The sequence below is a fragment of the Leopardus geoffroyi genome, chromosome C2, assembly GCF_018350155.1.
Source record: "Leopardus geoffroyi isolate Oge1 chromosome C2, O.geoffroyi_Oge1_pat1.0, whole genome shotgun sequence".
NCBI classification, from domain to species: Eukaryota; Metazoa; Chordata; class Mammalia; order Carnivora; family Felidae; genus Leopardus; species Leopardus geoffroyi.
The window spans coordinates 5,574,045-5,591,098 of NC_059333.1; the positions used below are offsets into that span (position 1 = coordinate 5,574,045).

General features: G+C 43.5%; 1 protein-coding gene across 2 annotated transcripts in view; it reads left to right on the plus strand.

Moving 5' to 3' along the window:
* Positions 1-17,054, plus strand: part of DSCAM (DS cell adhesion molecule) — a 704,213-nt gene that overhangs the window by 526,264 nt on the left and 160,895 nt on the right. For both annotated transcript variants that reach the window (XM_045501327.1, XM_045501328.1), the window contains exon 11: positions 3,112-3,285. In XM_045501327.1, coding sequence (XP_045357283.1) covers positions 3,112-3,285 — 174 coding nt within the window. The remainder of the gene's footprint in view (positions 1-3,111; positions 3,286-17,054) is intronic.

A 17,054-nucleotide genomic window follows, 5' to 3' on the forward strand; every position in this document is an offset into this window, starting at 1 on the left:
TTCATTGGCACAAAGTTATTCCTAATATTTTGCTATTATGCTTTTAATTAAAGTAGAGGCTATAGTGATGGTTATCTTTTTATGGTTATTTGTAACTTGTGTCTTCTCTCTTCTACATCAGTCCTAGAGGCTCACCTACTGTGTTTTTTTTTTTTTTCAAAGAGCTAGCTTTTGGTTTTACTGATTTTTTTTATCTGTTGTTTTTCTGTTTTGTATTTCACTGATTTGAGTTTTCCTCCTTATTATTTCCTTCCTTCTTCACACTTTGTTTTTCTTGCCCTTCTTGTAATAGCTTCTTAAGGTGGGTGCTTAGATAGTTGATTGGTGACCTTCTTCCTTTTCTAATACAGTAATTTAATGCTACACACTTCTAAGTTTTGCTTTTATCTGTATCTCACAAATAATGATATGGTGTTTTTATATTCATATGTATATATTCTTATTACTCTGGTGATTTCTTCTTTGACTCATGAGTTATTTAGACATGTATCATTTAATTTTCAAATATTTGGGGTTTTTTTCCCAGATGTATTTGTGTTATTGTTTTCAGTTTTCGTTTTGCTGTGGAAATAGAACATAACATGTATTATTTTTATCTTATAAAATCTACTGAAATTTGTATTATGACTAACAATATTGTCCCTTTTATTAAGTGTCAAATGTGCCCTCAAAATCAATATGTATTCTTCTATTTAGGGTGCAGAGTTCTGTAAATGTCAGTTAAGTCAAATTGATTAATAGTGGTATTAAAGTCTTCCATATTTCAAATCTCATTTCCTCTGCCCCCCCTTTCTTTTCCTTTTGAGACTATAATTTTCAGTGTTAGAATATTTGATGTAATTTCAGAATTCCAGGATAACCTATTTCATATTTTCCACTTTTGCACTTTTTTTTTTTTAACTTTGGGTGTTTTCCACTGACCTAGGTTTAAATTCACTAATTTTTTTCCTCTGTCTAACCTGCTGAGTAGCTTGTTTAAAGATTTATTCATCTCTTACACTGTGGTATTTGTTTTTATCATTTTGTCTTTCTTATAGTTTAATGGTTTTAATATTGCTTCTGAACCCACCCCCCCCGTTTATGGATATTAATCATAATTATTGTAAAGTCCCTGTGGAAGAGCTCCCCTACCATAGTTATGTCGATATTTTTTTTTCTGGTCCTTTATTCTTGCTTTTTTGTGTGTCTCGTAATATTTTATTGAGTATGGCCCTGGTGCATAAAAGGAAAGAAAAGTAGAGATTGCGGGAGGTTATACTTACTTCCAGTCCTTGTTATCTGCTTTTATGTCGAGGTCCTGGTCCCCCCATCCTCTGCCAGAGATGGGATTATTTATCTCCTCGTGGGGCTTCTAACTTTTTGTAACTAATTTCACTTAGTTGTCTGTGACTTCGCTTTCTAAGCGACTCAGAGAACAGTATGATTTTGTAGATGAACAGCCTCTCTTTTTTGTTGTTAGAATGGAAGCGACATTCCTTCGTGTCTCTCTCCATCGTCAGCAGAAGTGGAAATCTGTTCTTTTAATTGAAGTCTTCATATGTCCTCTGTGGCAGTTCTGTGTTGGTAGCAGCCACCTGTTGTGGGGATTCTGCTTGTCCTTCTTGTTCGGTGCGAAATGTCCCCTCGGTACATTATGAATTTCCCTGGTCTCTTTGGTGGGGCTGGGTTACCTGATCTAGACATGAGGGAAGGGAGGGCACAGCCACGGTCTCTGCCACTGTGAGCTAAGGAGTACCAATAGATAAGTGATCAGTTTGGCATGGAGATAGCATGAGAAAGTGTCTCCCTTCTCGTGTCCCCAGATGCAAAGCCTGAAGTTCCCTGCAGGTGGGGTATGGTGACAGTGCAACAGTGTGCACGTTCAGCTCCCACGAAGGATCTGGGGCCGTGGAGACCAGCATGGGGCTCACGCTGTGGGCTTTCTCCAGGAAGATGGAATCGGTCCTCACCGCTGGGTCCTCTCCCCAAATCCTCAGACTCAGGTCACACAGTAGGGAAGCTCGACCAGCTTATCAAGGCTTAGATCACACTCTCCCAGTCTCACCCAGGGCCCCCTGCACAGGGATAAGCAACGTAGCAGGTTAATCCAAACCGCCGTCTTCCCGGAAACCTCCCTAGACCACCCTTGGTCCTGCTTTTTATTATTTCTAAAAGATATTTTCTTTTCAGAACAGTTTCGTAAGGATCTTCCATATGAGTCATATCACACCTCTGTCCACGGCACATGTCATCGGCGGCATTTTCTCCTTGAACGCCATACTCTGAGGAGAGAGGTGTTTTAATTCTGTGCTGGTCTTACTGGCACCATCTGACTTATTTATTTAAATGACACTAAGTGATACTAACATGCACGTGTGTGTAGACTGCAGTGTGACTGTGCTTAGAAGAGAAACCTGCGATCCTTATATTCTCTTTGTACACTCACCGCAAGCAAAGTCTTCAAATGCCCTGTCCCTGGAACATTCCTTGTTTACGTTCATAGTAATTCCCTGGGAACACAAGACTTCTATTTAGTCTCAGGAGAGAAGTCTACTCCTGTGCTGTTCCACTGTGAGGTCTTTGAATAATTTATCAGCTACTTAACACTCACCAAATTTGGCTTTTTGTGTAGAAACGACCTGTAACAGTCTCTTACTCTCTATCTCGGAGTCTGAAGCAGTGTCATTTTATTTTATTTTATTTTATTTTTAATTTTTTTTTTCAACGTTTATTTATTTTTGGGACAGAGAGAGACAGAGCATGAACGGGGGAGGGGCAGAGAGAGAGGGAGACACAGAATCGGAAACAGGCTCCAGGCTCTGAGCCGTCAGCCCAGAGCCCGACGCGGGGCTCGAACTCACGGACCGCGAGACCGTGACCTGAGCTGAAGTCGGACGCTTAACCGACTGCGCCACCCAGGCGCCCCTGAAGCAGTGTCATTTTAAATAAATGTGCTTCTCTCCAAACAAGAATTTACATGTTGGGGGGAAAAAACTCCGCGTATCCCACGACTGCCCTCTAGACGTTAAATACCCCTCACTTCTCTGTACTAAGTTGCGTGAACTTGAACTCACTGTCTCCCCTTGTGTGTTTCTGTTGGCATCATTCTTCCTCCTTCTTGTTCTACTCCAGGTGCTGGGGTTCCCCAGTTCCAACCAATTGCCCTGAATGGCCGAATTCAGGTTCTGAGCAACGGGTCCTTATTGATCAAGCACGTCGTGGAGGAAGACAGCGGCTACTACCTGTGCAAGGTCAGCAACGATGTGGGTGCAGACGTCAGCAAGTCCATGTACCTCACGGTGAAAAGTAAGGAAGAAGAACGCTTTGTTTTACCTAAATAGGTCTTTTTGTGCTTAAGTTTGCCATTGTCTCTGCACACATCTGTTTAAAACAAAACAAAACAAAATGTTGGTTGGCTACAGCTGAGGTTGGAGGTTTTGCTCGCCTGGGACACAACCGAAGAGGAGGGCAAAAATCCAGCCGGTTGCAATAGCCTAGCCTGACCGTGTGCCCGGTGTCTGGGGCCACATGCTCGTGTGCCTTGGGTTCCCTTGGCCATGCATGCCTAGCAGGTGAGTGGGCCTCTGCCTTTAGTGCCCACATTTTTATTCTGCTGATTTTACTGCGGAAAAGCCTAGTGTGTGGTGTGCTCTTTTCAGACGTCTGTTTCCACACATTTTATGATTCGCAAGCTGGCTTGTCCCTAGGTTTCCTTTTAGAGATCCTTATGAAATCAAGCAGCCGGAAACCTCATTACCAAAGACACACAACCACAAGACAGGAACAGGTAACACCCTGCCTAGGGTCCATGTTGCTGACCCGTTTTATAGGAGAGGGCAACTTATAATGAGATTATTTTTCTACTTTGGTAAATAAACCACCAAAGGAAGGACGTAAAACAGGCCAACTTTTGTCATGTTGCTGCTTTTTAGCAAATGGTTGGGCGCCTAGTTTACAGCGAATTACTTATGTCTTTGTACATTTGTGCAATTTTCTGTTAGATAAATTGTGATCTCTTCCAGATAAGGCTTTGATCGGCCTTTCTTTTTTTTATTTTAATTGTGTTCTCGGTAGGCTGGAAAAGACCTCTACCGTATCACTCATTAGAGGGATTGAATTTAAAAGTGAATCTCAGTGGGTCTTATGTATATGTGTGTGTGAGAGAGAGATATTCAAGCTGACTGCACAAATACTAGTATCCGCCCTATTTCACTCAGAACTTATTCTAGTCCGTTATTTCCAATGTAACGCTGAAAATATCAAGCTATTTATTTGCTACACTTTTATACCATGAAAAAATTACAGTTTGAAATAGGGTTGCTTTAAAATATGTTTTGTAGAGGGGTGCCTGGGTGGCGCAGTCGGTTAAAGCATCCGACTTCAGCCAGGTCACGATCTCGCGGTCCGTGAGTTCGAGCCCCGCGTCAGGCTCTGGGCTGATGGCTCGGAGCCTGGAGCCTGTTTCCGATTCTGTGTCTCCCTCTCTCTCTGCCCCTCCCCCGTTCATGCTCTGTCTCTCTCTGTCCCAAAAATAAATAAACGTTGAAAAAAAATTTAAAAAAAATATATATATGTTTTGTAGATATCCAATACATAAATTTGATTCTAAATGTTATACTCTGGAGGAACTGATTTGCAACAATCTGAAGACAAATTGTCGTTTCATATAAATCCAAAGTTGAAAGGATAACTTAAAAAATTATAAATTGATGATATTTGAAGGAAACCCAAGAGCTGAAGACCAATGTTGGCCAATATTGATCCATCTTTCCCCAATAAGAGAAATATATTTTTTAATTTGATTATATTTAATAGAATATGTTTGATTCTAAATTTGGTTATATTTTGCCACTTTGAAATATTTTAAAATTATAAAAATTCCGCAAGTCTATATCTATGCTGTAATAGATACAGGGCCCTGTGAAGGATGTGAATACTTCATCCACGGACTTATGTTTCGGAAGAGGAGATGACAACAAGGAAGTATATAGAGCTTACTAATATTAATGCAAGATGGAGAGTAATATAATATGTGCCATAGTTGTACCTTTCAGAGGAGGATATAACTTTCATTTTGCGGGGACTAAGGAGCGTTTCATGGAGAAAAAGTCTTTTAAGTGGGTGGAATTTAAAAATACAAAAGCTGGTTTTCCCCAGATTTCCTCTCTACACACCTTTGATGCTCTTAGTGCGGGGCATGGGAGAGGACCACGGAGATGTCTTTCTGCCCTTAGCGACCTTTCTTTCTTGTGGGTTGATGGGGAATGGGTGTATACAACTGCCATCCAGTGGAATACACTGGAAAAGAGTTCCAAACACAAAGGCGCGCAGACGAGGGCGTAGGACCAGCGACTGCGCCGTGACAACACACAGATTTAAGTTCAGTCTTAGGCGATGCAGTGGGTATCAACAGGTACAATCCTGGAGGGTGGATAGGGGCGCTTGAGGAAGAGGGAACAGAGAGCAGAGAGAAGAAATTAAAACTCCCAAGGCAGGAGGTAACTCTGTCCGCGTGTGGTACCCTGTACATGGAGGGGGTTAGACAGGGAAACGTTTACAGTGAGCAAATGTCAAACAGAAATGGTTCTTAGAGGTGGCCAAGTTTAGATTCTCTCAAACCATACAAACTATTAGCAGAGAGATGCTTTTAGGTAACGGTTAATTCTACCAGTTTTTAGCCCTTGGTGGGTTTATAAATGTGTTCAGTTTCAAGTGTCTGGTATATTTAACCCTTTAAAATCATACTATTTGAATTCTGGAAAGTAAAAAGAATAATTTAAGAAAGATATAGAAGCACAAAGACAGGAGATATACAACAAATAGAGGTGTTACTCAAATGATACCATTAAAAAAAAAAAAAAAAAACCAGTAACAACAAACAGGGATAACTTCGCTTTTTCTGTGTGTATTTGTGTGACCAGACTACTTAGTGGATTAAAATGGACTTGTGGAGGCAGCACACAGCAATGCAAATCTGCTGCTTGGTATTACCTATTTTACCATGAAAATAAGGAGGAAGGGGGCGCCTGGGTGGCTCAGTCAGTTGAGCATCAGACTTTGGCTCAGGTCATGATGTCACGGTTTGTGAGTTCGAGCCCCGCGTCAGGCTCTCTGCTGTCAGCACAGAGCCCGCTTAGGAACCTCTGTCCCCCCTCTCTCTGCACTTCCCCTGCTCGCTCTCTCTCTCTCTTAAAGATAAAAAAAATAAACATTAAAAAAAGGAAAGAAAATAGGAAGTTTGAGCACAGAGCACACCCTGGCTGACTTTATGCCCCTATGAATGGTAACATGTTTTATTGTTACTTCTGTAGAGGACGGAAGGGGAGCTGTAGACACACACCCACATGCACATGTGCACTTACAGTGTGTGCACAGCAAACCCAGATGCCTTCCAGGTAGAGGCAAGAAGAGAAAGAACCATCATCCCATTCTCTTTTATTTTAATCTCTTAACATGGCCCTAAAAATGGCATGCACCCACACCCATGTACACACACACACACACACACACACACACACACACACACACACTGCATTCCATACAAACACAGAAAAATCATCCCAGATGAACTAAAGCTACCTGTTCAAACTGCAGCCAGGAGAGGAATGAGAGCATAACAGGGACACTAGTGGCCCATCCCTGGGAAAACCATTGCATGGTATCACCAAAAAAAAAAAAGGAACAAAGCGTCCTCCCCCTCTCCCCCAAACAGTTGATTCCAATATTTCACACACTAAAGAATTTCTCTGTATTGTTGGAATTGATTCCATAAAAGTGGTAACAAGTTTCCTTTGAGGTAGTAATCGCTATTTTGGCAACCTTCAATCAGTTCTGTCCCCTAAATGAAGACCGTCTTGGGGAAAAACAAGGAATCCTACATTCTGGGTCAAAATTAGGAAAGTCCTCAAAGCCTGTGTGCCGTGGACATGGAGGGCTGAAGTGTCATGTAATTAACAGGGAGCCCAGGGTAGGGTGAAGAGCCCCCCCCCCCCCCCGAGGTTGCAGCCCAAACAATCTGGTCCTTCTGGTTCTCTACTTCTCATTAGTGATCTCAAATTGCTTTACTTCTCTGACCCCGTAAAATAAGAAGAATCACACCTTTCCTGGGGAGGGGGGAGGGTATGAAAATTAAATGGGATAATGTATGTGATGATACACCGTAAATCAGAAAGCACTCTATGCACGGATCTAGCACAAACACATAGCAGGTGATCCTGCTGGGTAGAGAGAAACAAGATGCTGATGGTGCTGCACACTGGAATACTTCCAGAAAATCATTCTGAACAGGAAAATTAAAAGGTTGTAGGGTAGGAAGAGGAAGAGGAAACACGACTTCCAAGATCCAGGCGGGGGGTACTTTCACTGTCCCTGTGATGCTGACCCATGGGGGTGGTGCCTTTGGAAACTCTTATTCCTGACTCCAGCTGTTTATGAATCATCAATAAAATGTTTGGGGATTTCAAACTGAAAAAAAGAATTGTTTGGGTAGAAAGGAAATTTCACGGCTTTAAATAAAAATTTTACGTACTCTCTCATTTTTATAATTCATATTTTTGAAGAGTGGGCTGCAAATATTGCTAAATGTAATAGGACAGAACTTTCTGCCCGATCAAGCAATGTCAGGAAATTAAGGCGGCTTCTTGGACAATAGTCTGGATTCCCAGGATGGCTGGTGCTGGTTTTATACACATTTTAAGGACCTGAGCTCTCCCAACAGCGCCGGTTGCCAGGGGCTCACTGGGGACGCGAGAACTGTGCACTGGCTGAGCGAGCCTCTTGTCTGGGAAGTTGTTTCACTCGGGTGCTTTCAAAAACCACTACTACACTAGCAGAGCAATTTGATGGTGAACTCCCACCCCCACCCCACCACACACACACACACACACACACACACACACACACGTGTTTTTGACATCAGACACACGGAGGCTGTGGGCAGAGATGAGGCAACCAAGCTTGGATGAACCGTCAGGGACAGCGACCAGTGGGATAGAAAAATGACCCTTCACATCCTTCAGGTTTGTTGGTCTTGCTGTTTCTGGAACAACATTATTCATTATTATCGCAATCATAGCTTAGCTTTTACCAAAACGCGTGCCCGGAATAGGGACCCGAAACATCAAATGTTGTTGAGGACTTCGGCAGAAAAGACAGAGGGACCGGGCTGTCCTTTCCATCAGACTCTACTTTCCAAACTTTCTGTTTGGCCTCTGGTGACAACGCTGCACCCTCGCCCCAGGCCCACGGGGGCGCTGCAGAGCGGCTCCGTCCCCAGACCTTGTGCGAGCTGGGAGATCTGGTTGGTTGTAGTAAGAAAAGAGCGGCCCCAGACCGCTGGATCTCTCAAGGGGATGAGTCGTTGTCCCGAATGTTTCTCCCAGGTGCCAGAATTACATCCTCCCCTCCCCACTTTCTGCCTCTGGGCCCGCATGCTCCCTGGAACTGATCTCTGTATGGATCTGAGGTCCCGATGCACAAACAGCTTCTCTTCTGTCACTGCGTGCAGGATGAAAGAACCTCCCTTACCAAACAGGAGCAGGGTGCTGCCCGGAGAGGTGGTTGCTCTCCGGATCCAGTGATGGCACTGCCTCTCAGAGCCAACCCGCAGGATGTGGTGGGGCCTTGGTCCCCAAGCCTCCCTTGGGCTCAGCCCAGGCAGGTCCCTGGGTATCATGCACACATCTCTTTTTCCTCCAGGATTCGGGCACATAGGCCTTGCAGCTCATGGACACTCACTGTCAGCTTTGGTCAGTCTGCTGGACCTTGGCCATGATATTTCTGGATAGACCTTGGTGATGTGATAGGATCTAGGCCACTCAAGTCCTGCCTTTGCTGGGGAGGATGTGTTGGGGGTGGTGTTCAAGAATCTAACGCCATCTCTGAGAATCTGTATCTACCCCTGGGTAGTCCATTCAACTTCTGTGACTTCCTACCCTCACACTGTGTCCCCACACATCTTTACCCTACACCTCGTTAGCGAAATAAAAATCCCCTCTAGTCTTTGCGATTGCTCTGTGAGACTCCTAAAAGAAGGAGCAGGGGGGGGGGGCGCCTGGGTGGCGCAGTCGGTTAAGCGTCCGACTTCAGCCAGGTCACGATCTCGCGGTCCGTGAGTTCGAGCCCCGCGTCGGGCTCTGGGCTGATGGCTCAGAGCCTGGAGCCTGTTTCCGATTCTGTGTCTCCCTCTCTCTCTGCCCCTCCCTCGTTCATGCTCTGTCTCTCTCTGTCCCAAAAATAAATAAACGTTGAAAAAAAAATTAAAGAAAAAAAGAAGGAGCAGGGCCCCCAGCTGGCCCTTTGAGGCTGTGATGGCCTTAATAATTCCTATAAAATGTTTTCCAGGCCCCTCACAGTCACTTTGACAGGACACCCTTTCCTCTAAAAGCAAAATAAGGTTTGTTTTCAGGCTGCTTTGTTCTTAACAGAGCAAGAGAGGACAGTTTTGAATATATAGAATTACTAAATTATAATTTTTTTGTTTCCTAACCTGCCAAGATAGCTGAGTGGGTCCAATGCTGTTTTCCCTGATGTTTTAATTCAGGAGCTTCTAATTTTTTTTTTTCAACATTTATTCACTTTTGAGAGACAGGCAGAGCATGAGCAGGGGAGGGGGAGAGAGAGTGAGACACAGAATCGTAAGCAGGCTCCAGGCTCCGAGCTGTTTGTCAGCACAGAGCCCGATGTGGGGCTCGAACTCACAAACTGCGAGATCATGACCTGAGCTGAAGTCAGATGCTCAACCGACTGAGTCACCCAGGTGCCCCTTAATTCAGGAGCTTCTAAATCACACTTTGACTCATGGGCCCCTGTAGGCAGATCCCATGAGGTTCTGGGACCCCTTGATATCAGATGCAAACGTGTGTTTTTTTGCTGAGGGGAAACACTGTGGCCTTCATGATTCCCTCAAAGGGATGCATGATGCAAGAAGATCAAGAACCACTGTTCTGGAAAAATCACACCCTGGATGGCCTTGTGTATTTTCCTTGCAGTGTCTCTCGGAGCATTGGACTAGAAGCAGCCAGGCACACAATGAGAGGTTAGAAGGGGCTAAGGAGGAGTAAGCAGCCCTGAGTCAGGCAGCAGCCTGGGTTCTGTTGAAAACTAGGATTTTCTATTTCACTACCTTTGCTTCATGTCCACACTGTTACCGCGGCCTTACGCCACGTGTGACGTAAATGAATCAAAGCGATGTAACTCTGTGGTTGCCAGTCAGGCTCGAGGCTCACACAGCCTGGGCTCCCTCTCTCCAAGCCTCCGTAGATTAGAGTCACAGAAAATACATCTCTCGTGGGATCCCTATAAGGCTGACATGACCCATCACTGAAGCACTCAGTAAAAATTCCTGACATGGTTGTTGCAGAGCAATGGCGGCTACTGTTGTGGTTGATGTTAGGGCTGTTATTATAATTATCATCATCATTCCTGAATTACAGCTTATGACTCCCCCCAAACAAGCCACATTAGTGTCTGTTATAGAGCATGAGGTGTCCCTGACTCAAAAACATCCAGGTGACACATTTTCATGACTTTAGAGTCTGCCAGCCCCCACTCCGATGTATTCTACATGTATGCACACACTCATATCCCTCACCCTTCCCTTTTCTGGTCCAGCTGTCAAAAATATCTACACTTTTCATGGCAATGCCTGGGTGCAGGAGCAGAGGATGGGAAGGGGCATGGGAAAGTAAGAATGGAAAAGGGGGGCCACTTGTCAGCCAGTAGACGACGCTCCACGGCTGTAATTGCCAATGGTGGATGGCGGCTCCTTCCAGGGAGAGCGTCTTGTACTCCACATAAACATTCGCATTTCACTTCTTAAATGAGCCTGGAATTCTACCAGCTGAAGATTCTTTAGGGTTAATAAGGAATTTGTAAAATGGGAAGACTAAATCACTGTAATTTGTTGCCAGCTCCAATTTCAGCCTTGTCTCTCAGTGTTAAGTGTTGAATTGTGTGCTCCCAAAATTCATATATTGAAGTCCTGACCCCTAGTATCTTAGAATGTGACCTTATTTGGAAATAGCGTCCTTGCAGATGAAATTAGTTAAAATGAGATTTTATTAGAGTAAGGTGGCCTTTAATCTAATATGACTGATGTCCTTATAAAAAGGGAAATTTTGGAACGAGTCATCAGGGCACAGGGGCATGTGAAGACAGACACAGAGACAGGATAATGCTGCCACCAGCAAAGGGAAGCTGGAAGAGAAAAAGAAGGATATTCCCCTAGGGTCTTCAGAGGGAGAACAATCCTACCAACACTTTGATTTCAGACTTGGGGCCTCCCGAGCTGTGATAGAATACATTTCTGTTGTTGTAGGCCACCCAGTTGGTGGTGCTTTGTTGTGGCAGGCCTGGAACACGAATGCACACAGTGATAACAGAGATCTTCTGTAGAGTCTTGTGTTTGAGAGAAGCGCACTATAACTACATCACCTGCTCCAGCAGGTAAATCCTAATCTGTCTAAACCCATGGATATGAACTCTAGTCTGAAGAAACCACGAGCAGCCTATTCCCTTTGGACATAATTGGTTTAAAGATGGGCATGAGACCCAGTTTGGGCCAACAAAATGTAAGAAGAGACCTTCTGGAAAAGATTTCCTTATTCTTAATAGGCAACTGTGCCAGAGATGCTCATCTCTTTTGATTCTTGGCCCCGCCTGGAGGTGACACCTTGATCCGTGGCAGCCATTTTGGTATTGTTCCCAGGATACAACCAATACCTAGAAGAAGGTAGCATTAAGAAAAGTGGAGTTTTACCCCTACTGTACTGCATCTTGAATCCTCTGAACTCATAGTTGTAGAAGACTAATTACTTGGTTGCCTTTCTGTCTAAACCAATGTGGGTCAAGGCCTTCTTGTTTGCAACTGGAGACATCCCAGTGCAATAGGTAAGGAGACAGCATCCTCAGAAATTCCTGGGACTTGATTCAGCCATGCTGCCCTCCTCAGCAGTCGGGCTGAAATAAACACCTCTGAGGGACTGGGGAGTTTTATTTGAGTTGAGGAACTATTATAGGGACTCATAAAGCTTGATGCTTTGGGTCGGGGTAGAACAGGTCTGAGGGAAGAATGGCATTGGAGGGTCAAGGACAGCATGCAGGTCTGGGGAACATCTGGTGTCCCCAGAGCAGAGAGGCCAGTGCCTGGTGGAGGGAGACTGAGAAAAACAAACAGGATTTTTAAAAATGTTTCTCAGGATGGTACTCTTCCGAGGCGAGGCGAGTGTATTTTTCTCTTTTATTTAGTTGCTTCCTCTTCCTCCTCCTTCTGTTTAGAGGCTCCCTTCTACCCAGCAGCTGAGAAGTTATGTGTTGCCTCTTTGAGGTAATCTCAGCTCTTTCGGGGTTTCTTGGTTGATTAAGATCCTTCTTCCCCCACGGCCTTCTGTGGGTGTTGGCATCAGTCTTCTGAGTCCTCAGTTAGCTGTCACCCTCCACACCGGCACCCACTGAGATGCCTTTATTCCCATCTGGCCCTGGGCCATGGGGTCGCTGCCTAGCTGCCCCCTTAGGTCCTCTGGCTGCCCCTTGTCCTTTCTGCCCACTCGTCTGGTCGGCAGTATTCACTGGGCTCCTGCTAGCCTCCAGAACTGTTCTAGACACTGCACATTGGATGAACAAGACACAACTAGTTTACATCTCCATGGAGAGAATGACATGTGCATCGGTATTTAGCATAAAGCCTGGCAGAGAACAGAATGAAGGAAATGGGTTGTGTGTGTGCTTGGAGAGAACATTCTAGATGATGGAGTAGCAGGTGCAAAGGCTCGAGGTAGAAATTGGTTATGTTTGCAGAGCAGCAAGGAGACCATGTGCTTGGAGTACAAGGTACATGGCGGGGCCAAGAGACCTGGGCAGGGGCTGGCTCCACAGTCAAACTTTGAACTTTATTTCAATGATGATGAGACACCATTGGAGGATTTTGAGCGGAGGAAAAGTATCATGACAATAATATTCTCATTCTGACACCCACACTCAAAATTCTATATTACATCTGACTTATGGGAGGAGCGCAGAGAGGCAGGAGAGCCAGCCAGAAGAGCAGGTGGCAGTCTTGTGACAGTCCCAGGAGACTGGGGGTTTGCGTCTGTCTCTGGGTCTCAGGGATTCTGCTTCCCATGGCCTGTGGTTAGAAAGGCCACCTTTTAGAAACCCAGAGAGATCCCTCCGGCCCCCATGCTGAGCTGGTGGAGCCCAGAGCTCCTTGATGGGACCGTCCCCAGTGGCCAGCTTCTTCAGCTCCACCACCACCCATTTTCCTAGTGCGCTAATCTCTGCAATCCTTCTAGCAATGGGGCTTTAATTTCTGGTTTGCTATGCTGATAAGAAGAGGCAGTTCTCCCGGCGTCCACTTGGCCTTTCCTATCATAATAGCCCTCACTCAGCAGTTTGAGAACCATGTGGGCATTCTGCCAGTTACCAAGTGACACATTCTGGAACGGGGGAAATAACCACAGGATGGGTTTGAAGATTCATTGGGTCCACTGGAAACCAGACCTATGCCAGAATGTATTGCCCCCTGACCTATAGAAGCCCCTGACTGGGGGACCAGGGTAGTGTTTTGGTTCTCCAAGAATTAGAGTCAGGTCAGGGTTACCACCCCCATACCTGATGGGTCATTTTTCTCTGGCTGCTTTTAAGATTTTCTTTCTCTTGGGATTTCAGAGTTTGACCGTAATGTACCTATATGTCATCTCCTTTGTACTTATCTTGGTTTGGATGGAGGAGCTGGTAGGATCTTTAAACCTGAGAAGTTTTCAACCGTTAGTTCTTCACATGATTTTGTTGTCGTCATTTTATTCTCTCTTAGGTCTCATTCTAGGACACATATGCTAGTCCATTGGATACGGCCCCAGGACTAAGGTTTCTGATACTTCTGACACATTTTTCTTCAGTCTTTTCCCTCTGTCATCAAATTACCTATTTTTAAATCTATTTTTATCATTACTGACACTTTCTCCAGCTGTCTCCAGTGTGCATTAAGCTCATGCACTGAAGTTTTCATTTTAGTTAGTGTACTCTTCAGTTCAAGGATTTTGTTTGGTTCCTTTTTTATATTCTCTATTTTTCTGCTCAATTTCCAATCTGTCTACTCATTATGCACATGTATTAAGTTACAGCATCAGCCATATTTACAACAGCTGCTCCAATCCTTGTTTGCTATTTGCAACATCTGAGTGCTTTTATGGTCAGTTTCTATTGATGGCTTCTGTTTCATAGAGAACACATTTTACCTGTGATTTTACATGTCTGGAAGTTTTTAAAAATCATGTACTTGATAAGTGATACATTGAAGAGACTCTGGATTCTGTTATGTTCCTCCAAAGACTGACTTTTGTCCTAGCTGGCTTTCAGCTAGCTGGAGTTAAACTCCAAGGTCTCTCTCTCCCTTGCAGTGGGCAGCAGCTGAAACCTTGATCAGCCTCTAGTTGATGCTTTTCCCCTGAGCCCACTGTGAGCTTCTGCACTCTTCAGTAGTCATCCACAATTTGGGCTCATGTGAAAATGGTGGAACTTACACTCTCTGTGACTCCCTTCTCTCTAGGGTGTCCCCCTAATGTTCTCACTGCTTCTCCAGACTTTAAGTGTGCCCTCTGATAGATGGAGTAATTGGCCTCTACAGCTAATTCATACTCCAATCTAGAGAAGTGTTCAGTAAATTCACAGATCTCACCCACTGAGGTTTATCCTTTAAGGGAAGATACTATTTTAACTCAGCTAATTCAGTTTCTGCTTGCTTTCAGTGCCTGAATACCTCTCTCTGTCTCCCTCCCTAGCCTCCCTCCCTCTCTGTCTATACACACACACACATATATACAAATACATGCATATATACATACATACACAGAATACAAAATCTAGATGTTATAGTTATAGGAGGAAAGGTTAGTCTATCCGAACTCTGCCAGTACTGCAAGTCTGAAACATTTAATTTTATTTTATAGTGTTTTGATATATAGTTAAAATTTTTTTTATGTAGCTAAATATAACAACTTTCCAATGTTTTCCCCCCCATTTTGTACCCTGATTAAAAAGTTATTGTCAACCCAAGGGATATTAATAGTCTATATTAAATATATAATATATAAATTTCTTTAATTTCTATAAACATACAGATTTCTATACTTGCCATTAACTTTGTACTACTTAAGAAAGACATTGTGATGTAGATTGTAAGAGTGAATATATTTTCTGCAAATGGTTAGTCAGTTGTCCTAACGTTATTTGCTGAACATCTTGTCCTGTCCTTACTTTTTGAAATAGAAATTTCATTTTAGGAAAAGATATTTAAGAAAATGGCGTCTCAAGTCAAACTTTCCAGCCAACAGCATACATGACATAAGGAAAAATGCATAACTTGGACTTCACAGAAATTAAAACATTGCATGCATCAAGAAAATGAAAAGACAGTTGAAGAATGGGGGGAAATATGTGTAAATCCTGTATCTGATAGGGTACTTGTGCCTAGAACACTTAAAAGTCAACAATAAAAACACAGCTAAACCAATTAAAAAGTAGATAAAGGATTTGAAAAGACATTTATCTAAAGACGGTATACAAGTGGCCAATAAGTACATAAAAAGGTGTTCGATATCATAGTTCAGTTAGGGAAATGCAAATTAAAACCCCAATCACATATCACTTCATACCCATTAGGTTGGCTTAAAAGAAAAAAAAGCAAAGTCCATCATCAAGGACATGGAGAAATTGAAACATCATGTATTGTTGGTGAGACTGTGAAATGATGCAGCCACTTTGCACAAAGGTTTAGCAGTTCCTCTAAAATTTAAACATGGAGTTACATATGACCCAGTAATTCCGCTCCTAATCATATACCCAAGATAAATGAAGACATATGTATACACATACATGAATGTACATGTACATGAACTTGTACATGAATGCAACTATTCATGATAGCTAAAATGTGGAAACAATCCAAATGTCCATCAACTGGCAAATGGATACTCCAAATGCAGTATGTCCTGACAGAGTACCATTCAGCTACACAAACGAAGTAGGAATACATTCTACAACATGGATGTACCTTGAAGACATTCTGCTAAGTTAAAGGAGCCAGACACAAATAAATTACTGTGTATCATGTGGTCCCTTTTATATGAAATATCCAGAACAGGCAAATCCACAAAGACAGAAAGTAGATTAGTGGTGACCGAGGGCTGGGAATGTGGAGCAAAGGTGAGGGAGTGAAAATGGGTAGAAGGTTTCCTTTGGGGGTGATAAAAATGTTCTAGAATTAGTGGTGAATTTTGCAGAACCCTGTATATATACTAAAAATCACTGAACTGTACAAACTATACACTTTAAAAAATGAATTTCAGGGCACCTGGGTAGCTCAGTCAGTTAAGCACTGACTCTTTATTTTGGCTTAGATCATGATCTCACAGTTCTGAGATCAAGCTCCGCATCAGGCTCTGTGCTGATAGCTGATAGCATGAAGCCTGCTTAGGATTTTGTCTTTCCCTCTTTCTCTGCCCCTCCCCTGCTCGCTCACTCTCTCTGTCTCTCTGTCTCTCTCTCTCGTTCGGAAATAAATAAACATTAAAACAAACGTGAACTTCATGGTATGTGATTTATACCTCAATAAAGGTATCAGTTTTTATTTTTTAGTTTTTATTAAAAAAATTTTTTTAATGTTTATTTATTTTTGAGACAGAGAGAGACAGAGCATGAATGGGGGAGGGTCAGAGAGAGAGGGAGACACAGAATCTGAAGTAGGCTCCAGGCTCTGAGCTGTCAGCACAGAGCCCAACGCGGGGCTCCAACTCACGGACTGTGAGATCATGACCTGAGCCGAAGTCGGACGCTTAACCGACCAAGCCACCCATGCGCCCCAAGGTATCAGTTTTTTAAAAATCCCAAAATACCTAGCAACTTCTAATGAGCCTGTGTAATAGTTGTTAAGAGTCTGGGTTTTGAAATCAGACAATCTGGTTTCAAATCGCATTTCTACTACTTTTGTTTAAGTTTATTTATTTATTTTGAGAAAGAGAAAGAGTGGGGGGTGCAGAGAGAGGGAGAGAGAGAGAATCCCAAGCAGACTCCACGCTGTC